We start from the raw sequence: 13,956 nt of genomic DNA, 5'->3' as shown, positions 1-13,956 counted from the left end.
ATTCAGGTTGAGGCATGGCAGTCCGATAGGAAGTGGGCTCAGCAATAACAGAGAGACTGTACCGATCAGGGGAGTAGCGATCAGGTGGGGGTGAGGCCGAGCACGGAGATTGTGAACCGGGGGAGGCGTGAGAGGTGCAGTAGAGGTGGAAGGCTCGTTAGAGGAGACATCCTCAGTACGAGATCGATGAGTATAGTGGAGAGGAAACGGGGAGAGAGGACGACAGAATGGAGATGATGGTGGAGAGGTGGAGGAGGAGGATGGAGAAGATGGGGTCGGTGGTGAATGAGAAGGAATGAGAGGTGTCGGAGGAAGAGGTGACACGGGAGGCACGTAGCGGGGTGTATCGGGAAGGAGAAGGAAAGAAAGGTCATCGACAGAGAAACTCGAGGAAGAAGAACATGGGTAGTAAGAACGAGACTCGTCAAAAGTCACATCATGCAAGATGCGCAAGCGACGACCTACAGGATCCCAACATCGATAGCCCTTGTGCTCATCGCTATAGCCAAGGAAAACACACTCAACCGACTGAGCAGCCAGTTTGGTGCATTCTCGGGGGGGGGGGGCAAGAAGAACATAGCACACACATCCAAACATACGAAGAGTTGAGTAGTCAGGAGAGCGACCAGTGAGACACTCCATAGGAATACCACCCTGAAGAGCAGTCGATGGCTGAATGTTGATGAGATAGGTGGATGCGGAAACAGCCTCAGCCCAAAAATGGGGTGGAAGGGAAGCAGCAATCATTAGCACACGAGCCGTCTCAAGCAAATGACGATGCTTTCTTTCGGCAACGCCATTCTGAGCATGAGCCCCAGGACATGAGAACTGGGCAAGAGTACCCTGTTCTGCTAGAAAACCATGCAACAGCTGAGAGATATACTCCCCAGCGGAGTCAGCACGAAAAGTACGAATGGACGTGGCAAACTGAGTGTGAACCATGGCATCAAAACGTTTGTATATAGAGAGAACCTTGCTACGAGATTTCATGAAGTAGAGCCAAGTGTAGCGAGAGAAATCATCAATAAACAAAACATAGTAGCGATGACCACCTTTCGAATCAAAGGGAGCAGGACCCCAGACATCAGAATGAACTAAGTCAAACGGATGTTGAGATACTGACTCACTAGTAGGATAAGGTAACTGAGTCTGTTTGCCAAGTCTGCAACCATTACAATGTAAGGAGACATCTCCAGATACAGACCCTAAGAGGCCCTGGCGAACTAAAGAAGACAAGCGAGAGCCACAGATGTGACCAAGGCGATGATGCCACTGCTGGAAGGACGCGGACGAAGAGGCAGCAAGAGCATGGGAGCTGGCAGAAGTGGTGGCAGCGGAAGGAACACAAAGCCAGTCAACCTCCCAAAGGCCCTCTGACTCACGGCGCCGAGAGCTAGCACCAACCAAAGCCTTGGTGTGACGATCCTGAATGGAGCAAGAGTCGGTATCAAGAATGACACGACAACCAGAATTAGTAAGTTGGGCAGCGGAAAAAAGATTCATGGTAAGACGAGGAACATGTGAAACACTCGGAATAGAAAAGGACGGAGTGGAAAGAATACCACGACTAGCAACAGGAAGAGATGTGCCATCGGCAGTAAGAACATTAATAGGCGAATCAAGAGGTCAAAGAGAAGACAATACAGAAGAATCAGAAGACATATGGAAGGAGGCTCCAGAATCCAAAACCCTTGAAGATGTACCAGACTGTGTAGATGCCTGCGGTGGTGGAGAAGTGGTTGCAGTCACAGCAGCAGCTGAACCAGTCGACGAAGAGCCTGAGGAAGCCAAGAGACGTTTGAGCCTCACAATGTCCTGGTCAGTGAGTGACAGAGTCGAGGAAGATCCAGGAGTCCCACTGGAAGAGGAGCACCGCTGGTCTCGCTTCTTCTCACGGCAATCAGACTCTGGGTGAGCTGGCCGAGAGCAGTAGCCACAGAAGGTGTCACGGCGCGATCGGCCCCTCTCAGTGTAAGTAGGTCGACTCACCCCCCTGAAGGTGTGGGGAGGAGCGGTGGAGCGGTGAGCCGAGCAGACGACACAGGAGCACGAGCAGCCAACACAGACGGGACCACTAGCAACCCAGCAGAATGAAGGCAGGTCTCCTCAGCACGAAGCTCGGCAAGCACCTCCGAGATAGGAACACGACCACGAGCAAGCAGGTGAGCACGTCTGGGTTCAAACTTAGAGCGGAGACGAGATAAGAACTCGTGGACCCGCTGAAACTCCAGATCAGACCGAGTAGTCTGACAGCAACGACAGGTGCCACAAACAACGGTCCTCAGTGAGTCAAGCTGACGCCAGATGGCAGAGCAATGTGAATAGAACTCATCAACAGACGAGTCACCCTACTGAAGAGCATGCTCCTGACGCACCACAGACAGGTAGAGAGCATCACCAGAGGGTTGATAGCGCTGACAAAGATAGGACCACATAGCTGCAATAGTGTCGAGACCCATGAACTCAGAAGCAAACTGAGGGAGCACACTCGCAGTGAGAACAGTAGCAGCCCGAGCATCATCATTGCACCACTGAGTGTAAGCAGACAAGTCATCCCGGTAGACAGAGAGAGCATCAGAATATGTAGAGACCTCTTGATCATAAGCATCGACGGCAGCACCATCAAGAGCCTTAGCTGCATCCCGATCAGCCTGAGAAGCATCAGCAGCAAGTACCGGCGGTACCGGCGGCACAGGAGCAACCGGAGCAATAGGGCAGGACGGACAGGGTACCTCACCAGAGAGAACGCCCCACAGTAGAAGGCCGCTCATATGGATACGCATGAAGCCCACAAACTCAGCATAGTTGGTGCCATCAAAGATCACCGAGCAGCGAGGAACAGCCACATAGCCCGAAGATGACATACTGAGAGATCTCGCTCTCTCGCTCTCTCTTTTTTGGGTCAACGAGTACAGGAAAGCTCGATCTGGATCGAGAGGAAACGAACCCCGTTCGCGCGCCCGTACGCACGCTCGCTCAAGGAGCGCCGAGCAGAGGGGAGAAGCAGCACCCGCCCAGCCTCAGATCCGCCCTGGAAGAGAGAGCCGGCCTGGCCGGACAGCAGCTAGGGCGCAGGAGACGGATGGGGGCTGACGGTCGTACTCGAGGAGGTTGGGGCGGAGTACAGCAAGACCAGCAGCGGGGTGGCAGCCGGAGCCGAGCCAGGCTGCAACGGCAACCGAGCGGGGGCGGCGGCCGGATCCGAGCCAGGCCGCAACGGTGACCGAGCAGGTCAAAGGAGGCGGCGGCCGGATAAGGCTGGCCGCGGCGACGACCGGGCGGGCCGAGGAGGCAGGGGAGCAGCAGAATGGGTGGCTGGCGGCTGCGGCCAGAGAGGGAGATGGCCGGAGAGAGCGACGGCCGGCGATGGGCAGACTAGGTTCAGGACGCACGGAGTTGCATCGTGCGGAAGGGAGGGGCTAGCCTGGCATCTGATACCATGTTGGATAGATAGCAACTGTATTCTCAGGAGGGCCAAAGGCCAATACATATACAGGTGTGTGGTAAAGTGCAAGAGACCCCTTATACAATGGGGATAAACCGAAAAGGGCTATACACATCTAACACCTGTAAGGTACCTTAGGTGTCCCGTCAAGATGCAGTTCTTTGCTAGTGTGATCTCTAAGTGTAGCTGTTCCAATTGGCAAAGGAGCCCCCTTGTCAGGCATAACTACCGATGGTGGAGTAGGGGCTTGGAGCTGTTTTGGCCTACAGGAGCCACTCCAGGTGAGTTCATGTGATTTTCCTTCATTTGGACACTGCCTTGCCCTTCTTCACCTGCATCTTCTTGAGCTGGTTCAGGATCCAACAGCAGACGCCTGAAGTTCTCTTGGATTTTGTCGAGATTCTTCTGCATTGTGGCAAAGTTCCTATTTACTGTTGCTTGAAATTGCTAGAACTCCTTGCGATCTTCCTCTCTGTCCTGCTGCAGAGTCTTGATGTCCAGCTCGAGGGACTCTAGCTGCAGTTCAGCCGTCGATCCAGAATCAACGGGGCTTGTCATCTTGAAGCCGTCAGCGATCACCACCATAGAGGGTTGGGAGGGTGGGATGAACTAGTTACCGCCGCCTGTGCCCGCCTCCGATGGAACACGATCATATCACAGGAGCTGGGATTTTGCCACTAGAGAAAGAATCTCAGGCAACCAGACTGTCTCTCTAACTGTACCCGAACGTTGCCACTCCGGCCTTCTCCTGACTTCACCGCCGCTAGATCCAAGCAAAGAGAGGGATTTTACAGCCGAAACCAACCTCACACCACCAATTTCAACGCCACCGCCGAGGAAAGACTGGCCTCTGATACCAATTGTCAAGCCCTGAACTCTGAAATGGGGAATTTAACTCACAATCGCTACAATTTAGAGAAGAACAGAAGGCTTGGAACTAGGGTTTCTTCACCAGAATGGGAAAGTAGTTTAGCTCGCCACTGGTGGCTAGGGTTTACAACCCAACATAATTCAACATAGTCCAGAATGAGGGAGGAGGCTGGCTTTAGAGCCATTACATCGAGTGAAAAAGAAGAAGAAAGTAAAGCAGAGCACATGGCTTGTCGGAAAAGCTATAGCGATGCTTGGGTCTTCCATAGCTGTTGGATCTTCAAGGAATGGATGGAGATCGTCCATGCTAGCGAACCGGTATCCTCCAATGTGAGCCGTTAGATGGGCGATCGACGAACAGAAATCCCAGCGGCACACAGGAACAGTGGAGGAGCTAGGACTGGGCCTAACAGGCGGCTAGCAAGTGGAAGGAGGGCATGCCGCGAATGTGCTGAGCGTGCGTGTACTCCCCCGTGAATATGGTTCGAGGTTTGTGTTGGAACATTCCGTTGGTCTTCTCCTGGTCCTCTTACGTATGGTGTCGTGTCTCGTGTGTGTGTGTGTGACGCAGAGCGATAAGTTCATTTTGGAAAGAAAAGAAACGTTTCCAGTTGTATCCTCCTGCTACCTGCAGTGTTTCATATCTTGACTTACAAGTATATATACAACAAGTTTATTCGCCAGAAAGGTAGTACATGCCTTTTAACGCAACTCAATTCAAAATCAAAGCAAGAGGCACCAGCAATTCAATCTACAGACTTATTTGATTGTATGGTAGCAATTCATCATCGTGGATTTGGAACTGGAGCAGTGTTCCAGAATCTTTTGTCTCCTGCACAACATTTTCAGGCATCATTTACTTACACCTGACCTGAAACCCTGGAAAACGGAATCTCCGCACGTTTCATAATCCCAGCTAAACTCGGACAAGTAAACGACTGCGACAGTTGAACATTCTAGAAGTCTCACCATTGAGAGCCACACGTACAGCTCTTATCTAACGTGTACTAGTAAATGCTAAATAAACAGCAAGTTCATGTATGTATAGGCCAGTGGTAGTAGTTCATCGCTTCCTCTTGTGTGTCCGCCACTGTTTCAGGACGTACTGCAAGGCCTCTTTCAGTGTTGCTTTGCGGCCCTCCTTGTAGTTCCACAGCTCCGGTACGGCATAGCGGCCACGGGGGTTGTACTCGTTAACTTCAAGCAGCGCCTTTGTCACCAGAGAATAGACTTCTTCGCCATACTCTTCTCTTAGAGCCTGAAGCTTCGCATCATCCTCAGAGATAAGCTCCTACACCAAAGCACACACCATGTGAGATAAACAAATACTACAATAGTATATATGTCTCCCATTCTAAAAATGATTGATGAACACATTATTTAAAGCTCGGAAACTTCGACTCCACAAATATGCTGCTGATGTAGCATACTGTTATTCATAGACGACTCTCCAATGCTGTCTGAACCACATCACAGCGCGGCATTTCGAACCAAAAATTGTTTATGCATGTTGTCATGGACTCAAGACGCACACAACTACTTCATTGCATGGAAATACAAAGCTGCAGAAACTGCAGCAATACAGGAGCAGCTTTCTATGCCTTTAGTACAAGTGAATCACACAAGTTCTATGGCTTCAGACACCAGTATCATTTCCTATGTGTCAACAGCCAAGGTCTAAGATATATCCAATTTACCCAGCGCTGAATTGGAAATCAACACTTAACAAGAAGAGGTAGTCCCAGTCAGAGAACACAACTTACTTGCCTAACTTAATTGACAAAATGTCATATGCTTTTAAATGGGAAGGGATTAATTAGCACGCAAACAACTTGAGCACGGGTTCAATTGAGATACATCAGGAGATTCCATGTGCATATGGTAAGCTTTCTATCAATAAAACCTTTGATGGCTCCATATATAACTCCGCCAGCAAATGCTAGATGTACTCTGTTGCCAAAATCAACGAATTAAAGATAACTGGTAATACAAGTTACCAGGAGCTTCAGAGGAAACCAAGTGCAAGAAGCCAAGTCTTATGTGGAAAGCACATCGCTATTATTCAATTATAGTGTATAGATCTCAATCAAGAGCAGCTAACATTAACATAAGGTCCCTCGCAATAGAATTGCTTCTCAGAATTAAACCAGCACAAGGTCTAGGCTGAATACAAAGTTAAAATACCAAATCTTTTCGTATGACACCACATTCCAGTATATATCTCAGGTACCCACGTATATGTCTAAATTGTCAGATTCAGCAATCAAGCATCCGTTGAATACCCAACTACTGTACAAAAGAACCCTAATGTATTACAGAACCTAACTGAGCTGAAACCTGCAAGTGGTAACTTAAATAGGAAGCATGCAATGAAAAACAAGATTGTTTAACAGAACACTAATGAAAAACCTGCACGTAGTAGCTTAAACAGGAACCAGGGAAATGTTTCCAAAAGGGAAGTCCAGCGTGACATATATGACTGAAATTACAAGCTATTAGGAAGAGTAAAGTGTGTAGAAAATGAAAAAGGAATCCTACCTTTTTTTTCCCATTAACCATGACAACCCTAAAAGGGTGCCATTCTGGTTTTTTGATATCAGCCTCCCACTTCGAACAAAGAATGGCAGCAGTCACTTCTGCATCTTCTTTTGAAAATTTACGTCCGCAAACAATTGCAAGTGATTTAAGATCAAGTTCGCCCATTCTTTTAATGCCAATATTTGCTCGACCAGTTGTAATAGTCTGTAAACCCTGTAGAGTATGCAACAGATCAGGAATGAGTTTGGATGTTATGCAAACATAGTGGACAAGTGCAAGAGCTCGAGCAATGAGCCAACTTACATCTATCAGCTTCTTCCGAGCATCTTGCAATTCATCATTGCTTTTCCGTTCCTTGATAAGCAGAGTATGGTAGAGTGACTCCATTGCATCCATTTCATCATATTTGTCTTGTAACTCCTCACTAAGTTCATCTATTCTTTTCTTCGATTCAGAGTCTTCTTCACCTGGCATATGCTTCATGACTTCCAATTTACCCTGCAACTGTTTTATTTCTAACTCAAGCTTCTGCTTGGCATCCAGTTGCTGCTCCAACTTGATAATCTTATCTAGAGCGACTTGTTTCTCTAACTGCATTTTTCCATTTTCATCACAGTAAGACACTTATATAAATTATGTCCAAAAAAATCAAGTGAAACGATATACTAGGCCCAAACCTTGTGTTTTTCCACAAGCTTGAGCACATTTTCATCAGCCCTCTGTTGCACCAATGTTGCCATCTTAAGATGCTTTGTTTTAACACCGTTCTGCATCCACACAACAACCCATAAGTGATATGCATAGTCCACCAAACAGGGCCCCTCCTACAAAAAACATGGCCCCCGCATTTTACCCAAATCACCCTAGTGCTAAACCCTCTGCACTGTATCTATATCTGTATATATGTATATGTCATTATGTCTACACCAATATAAAAAGAGTGAATTGCAAAGATCCAACAAATCTTCCCCGTTCAACCGCATCTATCCAACAGTCTACGTCGCTCCGGTGTTTAGCGTTAAACATGTTTAGCACCCTCCACTAATTAATATCATGCCTAATATCAACGTCAGCATTAACCAAGTAATTATACCCTACCTAATGTTAACATGCAATTTATATCATGCCTAATATGAATGTGAAATACAATTAATATCTTGACTAATATTAGCGTGCATTGCACGTACACAATTACTAGTTATTTAAATGACAATGTTGGACGGCAATACAAAATACAATGTTAGGGACTCCAAACAAACTGTTATGTAAAGATTGACGAAGCGCTGAAACAAGAAGAGGGAAGAGAAAACATAGTCCCATAGTTCTGTATGCGATAAATTCAATAATAGAAACACGACATTACACACCTTTTCCTTCTCGTGCTCAAGGTTCCTTCTCTCAGATTCACTACGTGCAACTAGCTCATCAAGCTGTTTGGATCTTAAGTCAAGGTTCTGCATCTTGGACTCAAGTTCTGAACGGAGCTTTTGATTCTCATCAATGATCCTCTGTGAATGCCTACGAGCAAGTTGCTGCATCTTGTGTATTTCTGGAAAAAGAGTAAGTTCAAAAGGATGTTAAAACAACAGAGCTCTAAGCATGTTAAAAGGAGAATGCACATATGCTGATATTTAGAACATGGTGGAAGATATAGATAGCAAAAGGTCAACACAAACCTTCATTGTATGCCCAGAGCAGCTGATCCTTTTGCTCCATTATCATGTCAAGTGAGGTAGTCGTCTCATTGTACTTACATTCAAGTTCTTCCACATGCCTTCGCTTTACCTCAATCTGGCTAGCTAAATTCGCTACCAGTTTGTTTGTTTTGCGTGCTTCTTCATTCTCAACATCTGCAATAGTTTTCAGATCACCATTTTTATGCAGATAATCCCCGATCGGCCCTGGATATTTCTGATCATCAGCCCTTGCAACCCATCCGAACATCCCCGGTCGTCGATGCTTGTACGCCTTCCAGTCCAGTTTGCCATATCCTTCTGACTCAAAGTGATTTTCGAAAGCAAGTGCATTATTGAAGGCAGTCCAGTCTTTTCCAAACTCAACAATAGCATTCCCTGTGTGGCCTCTATAGTTCCACAAAGGAATAACCTTCTGTGGGCAAAAGCACGAGAGCTTCTCCTTCAGTCGGTTTCCACTTTCTCCAACATGGCACCCATTTTTCCATTCGGTGGGCACATTGACCAAAACACCCATCCAGGGCCAAACGAACAGGTCATCTCTGTTCTGAACAGCCTGAGGCTCCATAGCTATTAGCTGTAACTGGCGGGCCGCCTCGTCTCTCCCCTGCGGATAAGCTGCTGAACCTACTCCAGTTGCATGCTGCTGAAATAGGCTCTCTATGTTCTGTTCGCTCTTCCTACAAGCTCTTTCCTTGCGAATCCTGCTGAAATCAAAAAACAAAAATGTTATGGGTCCATTTGGGAATCATGCAAAAAATTACACCTGTAAATCATTTGTATACATCACTATTTTTACCCTTGTAAACTGCCATTTGGATACAAAGAAAATGTTGCACAGAAATCTAGTGTAATGGGTCAATTTCATTCACTGGATCGGCTGAACACTGGACTACCGCATTATATCTGAACAGGTGCAGCTGATCAATTGCATTCACTAGATCAGCTGAACGCCGGACTAGCATATTACATCTGAACTAGTGCAGCCGATCAATTTCATTCACTGATAAGCTGATCAATTTCATTCACTAGATCAGCTGAAGACCGAACTAAACTATAAAGGAGCTGAGCTACTTTAATTAGAACAAACATAATCTACAATGCACACGTACAAAACATGAATAATCTATTAATCTTTTCAACAATAACTGAAGAACTTTTTTGAACCATAAAGAAAACGCACCGACTGAAAGATGACAACCAGCACATGAAAGCACCAATATGATATGTTGCAACATGCTCTGAACTGTGAGTGGTCATATCAAAGATACAATCCCACCAAGGTAACAATTGCACATTAATTTCCTCTCCAATATTATCAACAATCCCCATCATATGTATATACAGATATGCAGGTTATAGTGAGATGGAAGTGCTGGTACCATTTGGACTAGCTCACATGATTAATTAGCCTGTGCACATGGAAGTACTGGTACCATTTGTGCATACAACCATATAAGAGGTAGCCAAATGACACAAGTTCAATCAAACTTAATGATTAACTGATCATCATTTGCATGCCCAAAGCAACGCAACTTAACTGCCAAATCCATTTTCTAAGAAAGTGAAATTCCAATATATCTTAAAGATATGCGGTCAGTTTTACTGTCTGGAATAACAGAATAGTACTGAAGCAAGACAAAATAATATGCACCATAAATGCAGTTTGCAGCTTTTCATTCCCGTAAGGTGACAGAAAGCATATAAAATCAATAGATTCCAGCGGCACTGAAGCTATATATAGCAGCCCAGCAATAAGTACGTCATATCTCCATCTGTGAAAACATATCTAGAATACATGTTCATTTCGGAAATATCCAAACGGAAATAATCTCAAATACCAAGGCTACTCGAGTATTGGGCGTAGATATTCTAGTTCGGCTCGCTATGCGCAGCAGCAGTAGCCAAAATTCGTGGAACTAAATCAGTGAAGGACAGAAGAGTTGGCGTCCCATACCCACCGGGGGGGCTCGCCGGTGCGCATAGCGGGCCGCCCACCCGGCTGCCTACTGACGGCGCCGTCCCCAGCGAACCTAGGGTTTCAAGGTACGCGTGGATGAGCACAATGCCGCTGAGAAGGGAGGGGAAGAAGGGGCGGAAGCAGGAAGACGGAAGCGAATCGGAGGGTTTGGGCTCACCTCGCCGCAGCGCCGGCGTTGGTTGGAGAGGGGCGAGTGAGTGAGCGTGGGCGTGGAGGACGTGATCGGGAAGGCCGACTCGGGAAGCGATCGAGCGACACACAAAACTCGAACCACGGAGAACTAGAGGGTCCAGCTGGACCGCCCGGAACCAAGGTAGTTTTCCGGTCAAGGGCTCATTCTAAGGGGAAAAAACCAAAAAATCTAAGGAATATGATTTTATTTTATCCTCTGAAAGTTTTTTTCCCTAGACATGACCTAGGGTTTTCCAGTCCTCCGGCCCGGCGGCAGGCCGCCGTGAGTATCTCATCTAGCTTCGATGGCGTCTCGTCACCGTTCCCATGTCCCCCTTCTCCTCCTCTAAAGGGCTAACCTCGGGGATAACTTCGGTTGTCCCTTTCGGCCTTGTTGGAACCGGAGCGGAAGAGGGTTTTGAGGCTTCCCATCTGTGATCGTGGCGATGTCTGGAACAACGAGTGAGAGTGGATCGCAGAAGACGGATTTGGAGGACCCGTCTGACTTGATGGATCAGCTGAACCTGCAAGATGATGAACCGGATGATCTAGTCTGAGATGATGAGAATGATGCGGCTGAAATCAAGCCAAATTGGCTGGCGCTGGGACGACTGTTAACAAAGAAAACTTCCAGCCAAAATGCTTTGATAGGGGATATGCGAGCGGCCTAGAACCCGGCGCAATCGGTGGTCTGGAGAAGGATCAACACGCTCAATTCAGTTCAACTATCTTGGGGACTGGAATAAAGCGATGCACCAGGGGCCATGGGACTTCCGGGGATATGCATTGATCATGGTCGAATATGACGGGCTTATTAACCCAGAAAAGGTGAAGCTGGATAAACTTGAGACATGGTGCCAGATCCATAAGCTACCGGACGGAGTTGTGAAGAACAAAACCTTCATGAGAATTTGGCAAGCCAGATAGAGGAAGTGCAGGAAGTGCAAGTTACCCTGCCAAACGGATTTGGGGGAATTCATCCGAGTGAGAGTTAAACTAGACATTCTTAAGAAGATTACGAGGGTGGTCCGATTTACAAAGGGAGGAGAAACAGAAAGCTAGCGGGTGAAATTTGAGAAGCTAGCCACGTTTTTTATGCGTGTGGAATCATCGGTCACTGGCATGAAGAGTGTGGTATTGGTGATCATGACACTTTGAAATTTGAATGGGCCCCTTTTATCTTGTCAACCAAATGTGGTAGGGGATTTGGGCATGAAAACAGATCATTCGCGGTTGTCAAGGAAATCTTCATACTTTGCCATGATCCATGTTCATATGCATATAATGGAAAACTTGTGTTTCAAAACCACGTGATAGGACTTTGTGAGGTGGAATGGGGACTTGGATTTTCAAAAGAAATTAGGTCATAGTCTCATCCCAGTGCTATGTTATAGAATCTTTTGTTTCGACAAACAAAACTATACAAGCTCATGTTATGAGCATATATGTATATATTCTTTTCGGTGGAGTCAATCAAGGACCAATCTTGAGTCGGTATTGTTCGAAATTACTAAGCAACCACATGCCATATGGGCACTAGCTAGGTTAAGTGGGCTAATGAGTTTAGTATTGCGGTAACATGTTGATGGCCCTGAACAAAAAGATAGCAAGCTAGAAATAGGGCCCAACGTTTGAAGGATCCTTAACTATAAGTTTCCCAACCAAAAGATTAGTGGATACCTCGTTGCTAGGTGAGGTAATCGGAAGACCTAGATGTTCTCCATGTCCGTACCTTGATAGGTAGGTATCACTAGCACTTTGACAACAAGACGCGATATGTCGCATGGGTAAAGTGCAAAACCTCCGCAGAGTGTAAAACAAATCGATTTGTCATCCCGTGGTTAAGGATGACCTGATCAAAATGCTCCTTCTGATGATTTGGCTTTGGCTACTATTGGTGTCAAAGCGAGATTTACTATGCTTGTGTTACATGTCAAACATAGGGGGAATTTGAATAGGAAGAATGAGGTTGAATTTCATGCTAATAGGTGGCCATTGATTGACATATTGTGTACCACCCAACTTTTTTTGGAACACGCATGATATTTGCGTGTTGATTCATTAAGGTTGGGAAGAACAATACAATGTAAGATTTACAAGGAGCTAAGCTCAACTATCCACCACCACCCACGCCCTGAGCATTGCTCACTGAATCCTACCATCTACCTATTCCTATCCTGAACCTGCAAAGCACTCTTCGAAGTTCGCCACTCTGCGACAATTTTTCCTACTAGCTCTGTCTCTACCGCTGAAACATTGTCAAAAGTTCAACTATTGCCTTCTTACCAAATGAAGAACATGACAAGATTAATAAGTGCATTCCTTTCCTTCCTTTGCTTGCCTAGTGTGGAGTTGGGCACCATTTCCCACCATTCCACGATGTTGGAGTCCACCAGGGAGATAGGCAACGCTAAGATGAGTACTTGAGCCACCACCGTAAGGGAGAAAGAACATTGAACTAGTAGGTGATTGATGGACTCGTTTTGTTGTGCACATAACTTGCATGTCAGTTGGTGAGGGAGGCCCCTTTTTTGCAGCTTGTTCGCCGTCCAGCATCTGTTGTGAATGACTAGCCAGCCGAAGAATTTTAGTCGAAGAGTAGCCGACGAGGACCACGTCTCTTTGGCTCCCGGCAGTTTGGTTTTTCCGGCAAAGAAAGCCTTGTATGCAGTTTCGGTCGTGTAAGAGCCACTGTTAGTCCAAATCCACCTAAAGCAGTCCGGAGAGTTCGATAGAGCATCGCCGATTCCCTGGACCTTTCCCCGTAGTACACAGAATTGTATGATCATTTCTAGCATGAATGACCCTCTAAAGTGCTTAGTTCATTCATTTTGTTCCAATCCATCACAAACAGAGAGTTGCGTTTACTCTTAGGGACGACATTAGAGGGCCGGTGCAAATCCTTTGGAGATGAACTGTCTAGCCACCGATCAACCCAGAACATGCCTCGGTGCCCATCACCAATCATGCAAACCATGGACGCGCGGAATAATGCATCCGCTTTGGGAGAAATCGAGGTATTTAGCCCCTGCCAAGGTCGCAAGATGTCGGTTCTTGTCACCCAAAGGCACCGCACGCGAAGGGCGGCATTGATCAGTCTCAAAATGTGAATTCCAAGCCCACTGAACTCAGTCAGACGAGAAACCATATCCCAAGCCACCTTGCAGTGTCCCACTTTCGCCTCTTCCATACCTTTCCATAGAAAACCTCGGCATATTTTGTCGATACTGTTGATAACCACGATGGTAAATCAAATG

At 46.6% G+C, this 13,956-nt stretch overlaps 1 protein-coding gene across 1 annotated transcript; it reads right to left on the bottom strand.

The window, feature by feature from the left end:
* Window positions 1–5,060: 5,060 nt before the first annotated feature.
* LOC123070157 (factor of DNA methylation 1) lies at window positions 5,061–10,743 on the bottom strand. Its single transcript, XM_044493189.1, has 8 exons — window positions 10,686–10,743; window positions 10,509–10,580; window positions 8,530–9,251; window positions 8,221–8,402; window positions 7,531–7,620; window positions 7,157–7,444; window positions 6,854–7,066; window positions 5,061–5,606 (listed from the first exon to the last, which is right to left on the bottom strand). Exons 2-8 carry the CDS (start codon window positions 10,529–10,531, stop codon window positions 5,379–5,381), a joined length of 1,746 nt encoding a protein of 581 aa, XP_044349124.1. The 5' UTR covers window positions 10,532–10,580; window positions 10,686–10,743; the 3' UTR covers window positions 5,061–5,378.
* Between the last annotated feature and the right edge of the window lie 3,213 nt (window positions 10,744–13,956).

The sequence above is a fragment of the Triticum aestivum genome, chromosome 3B (genome assembly GCF_018294505.1).
Source record: "Triticum aestivum cultivar Chinese Spring chromosome 3B, IWGSC CS RefSeq v2.1, whole genome shotgun sequence".
NCBI classification, from domain to species: domain Eukaryota; kingdom Viridiplantae; phylum Streptophyta; class Magnoliopsida; order Poales; family Poaceae; genus Triticum; species Triticum aestivum.
Note: the sequence above shows the minus strand (reverse complement) of the source record. Positions and strands in the feature narration are given on the sequence as shown.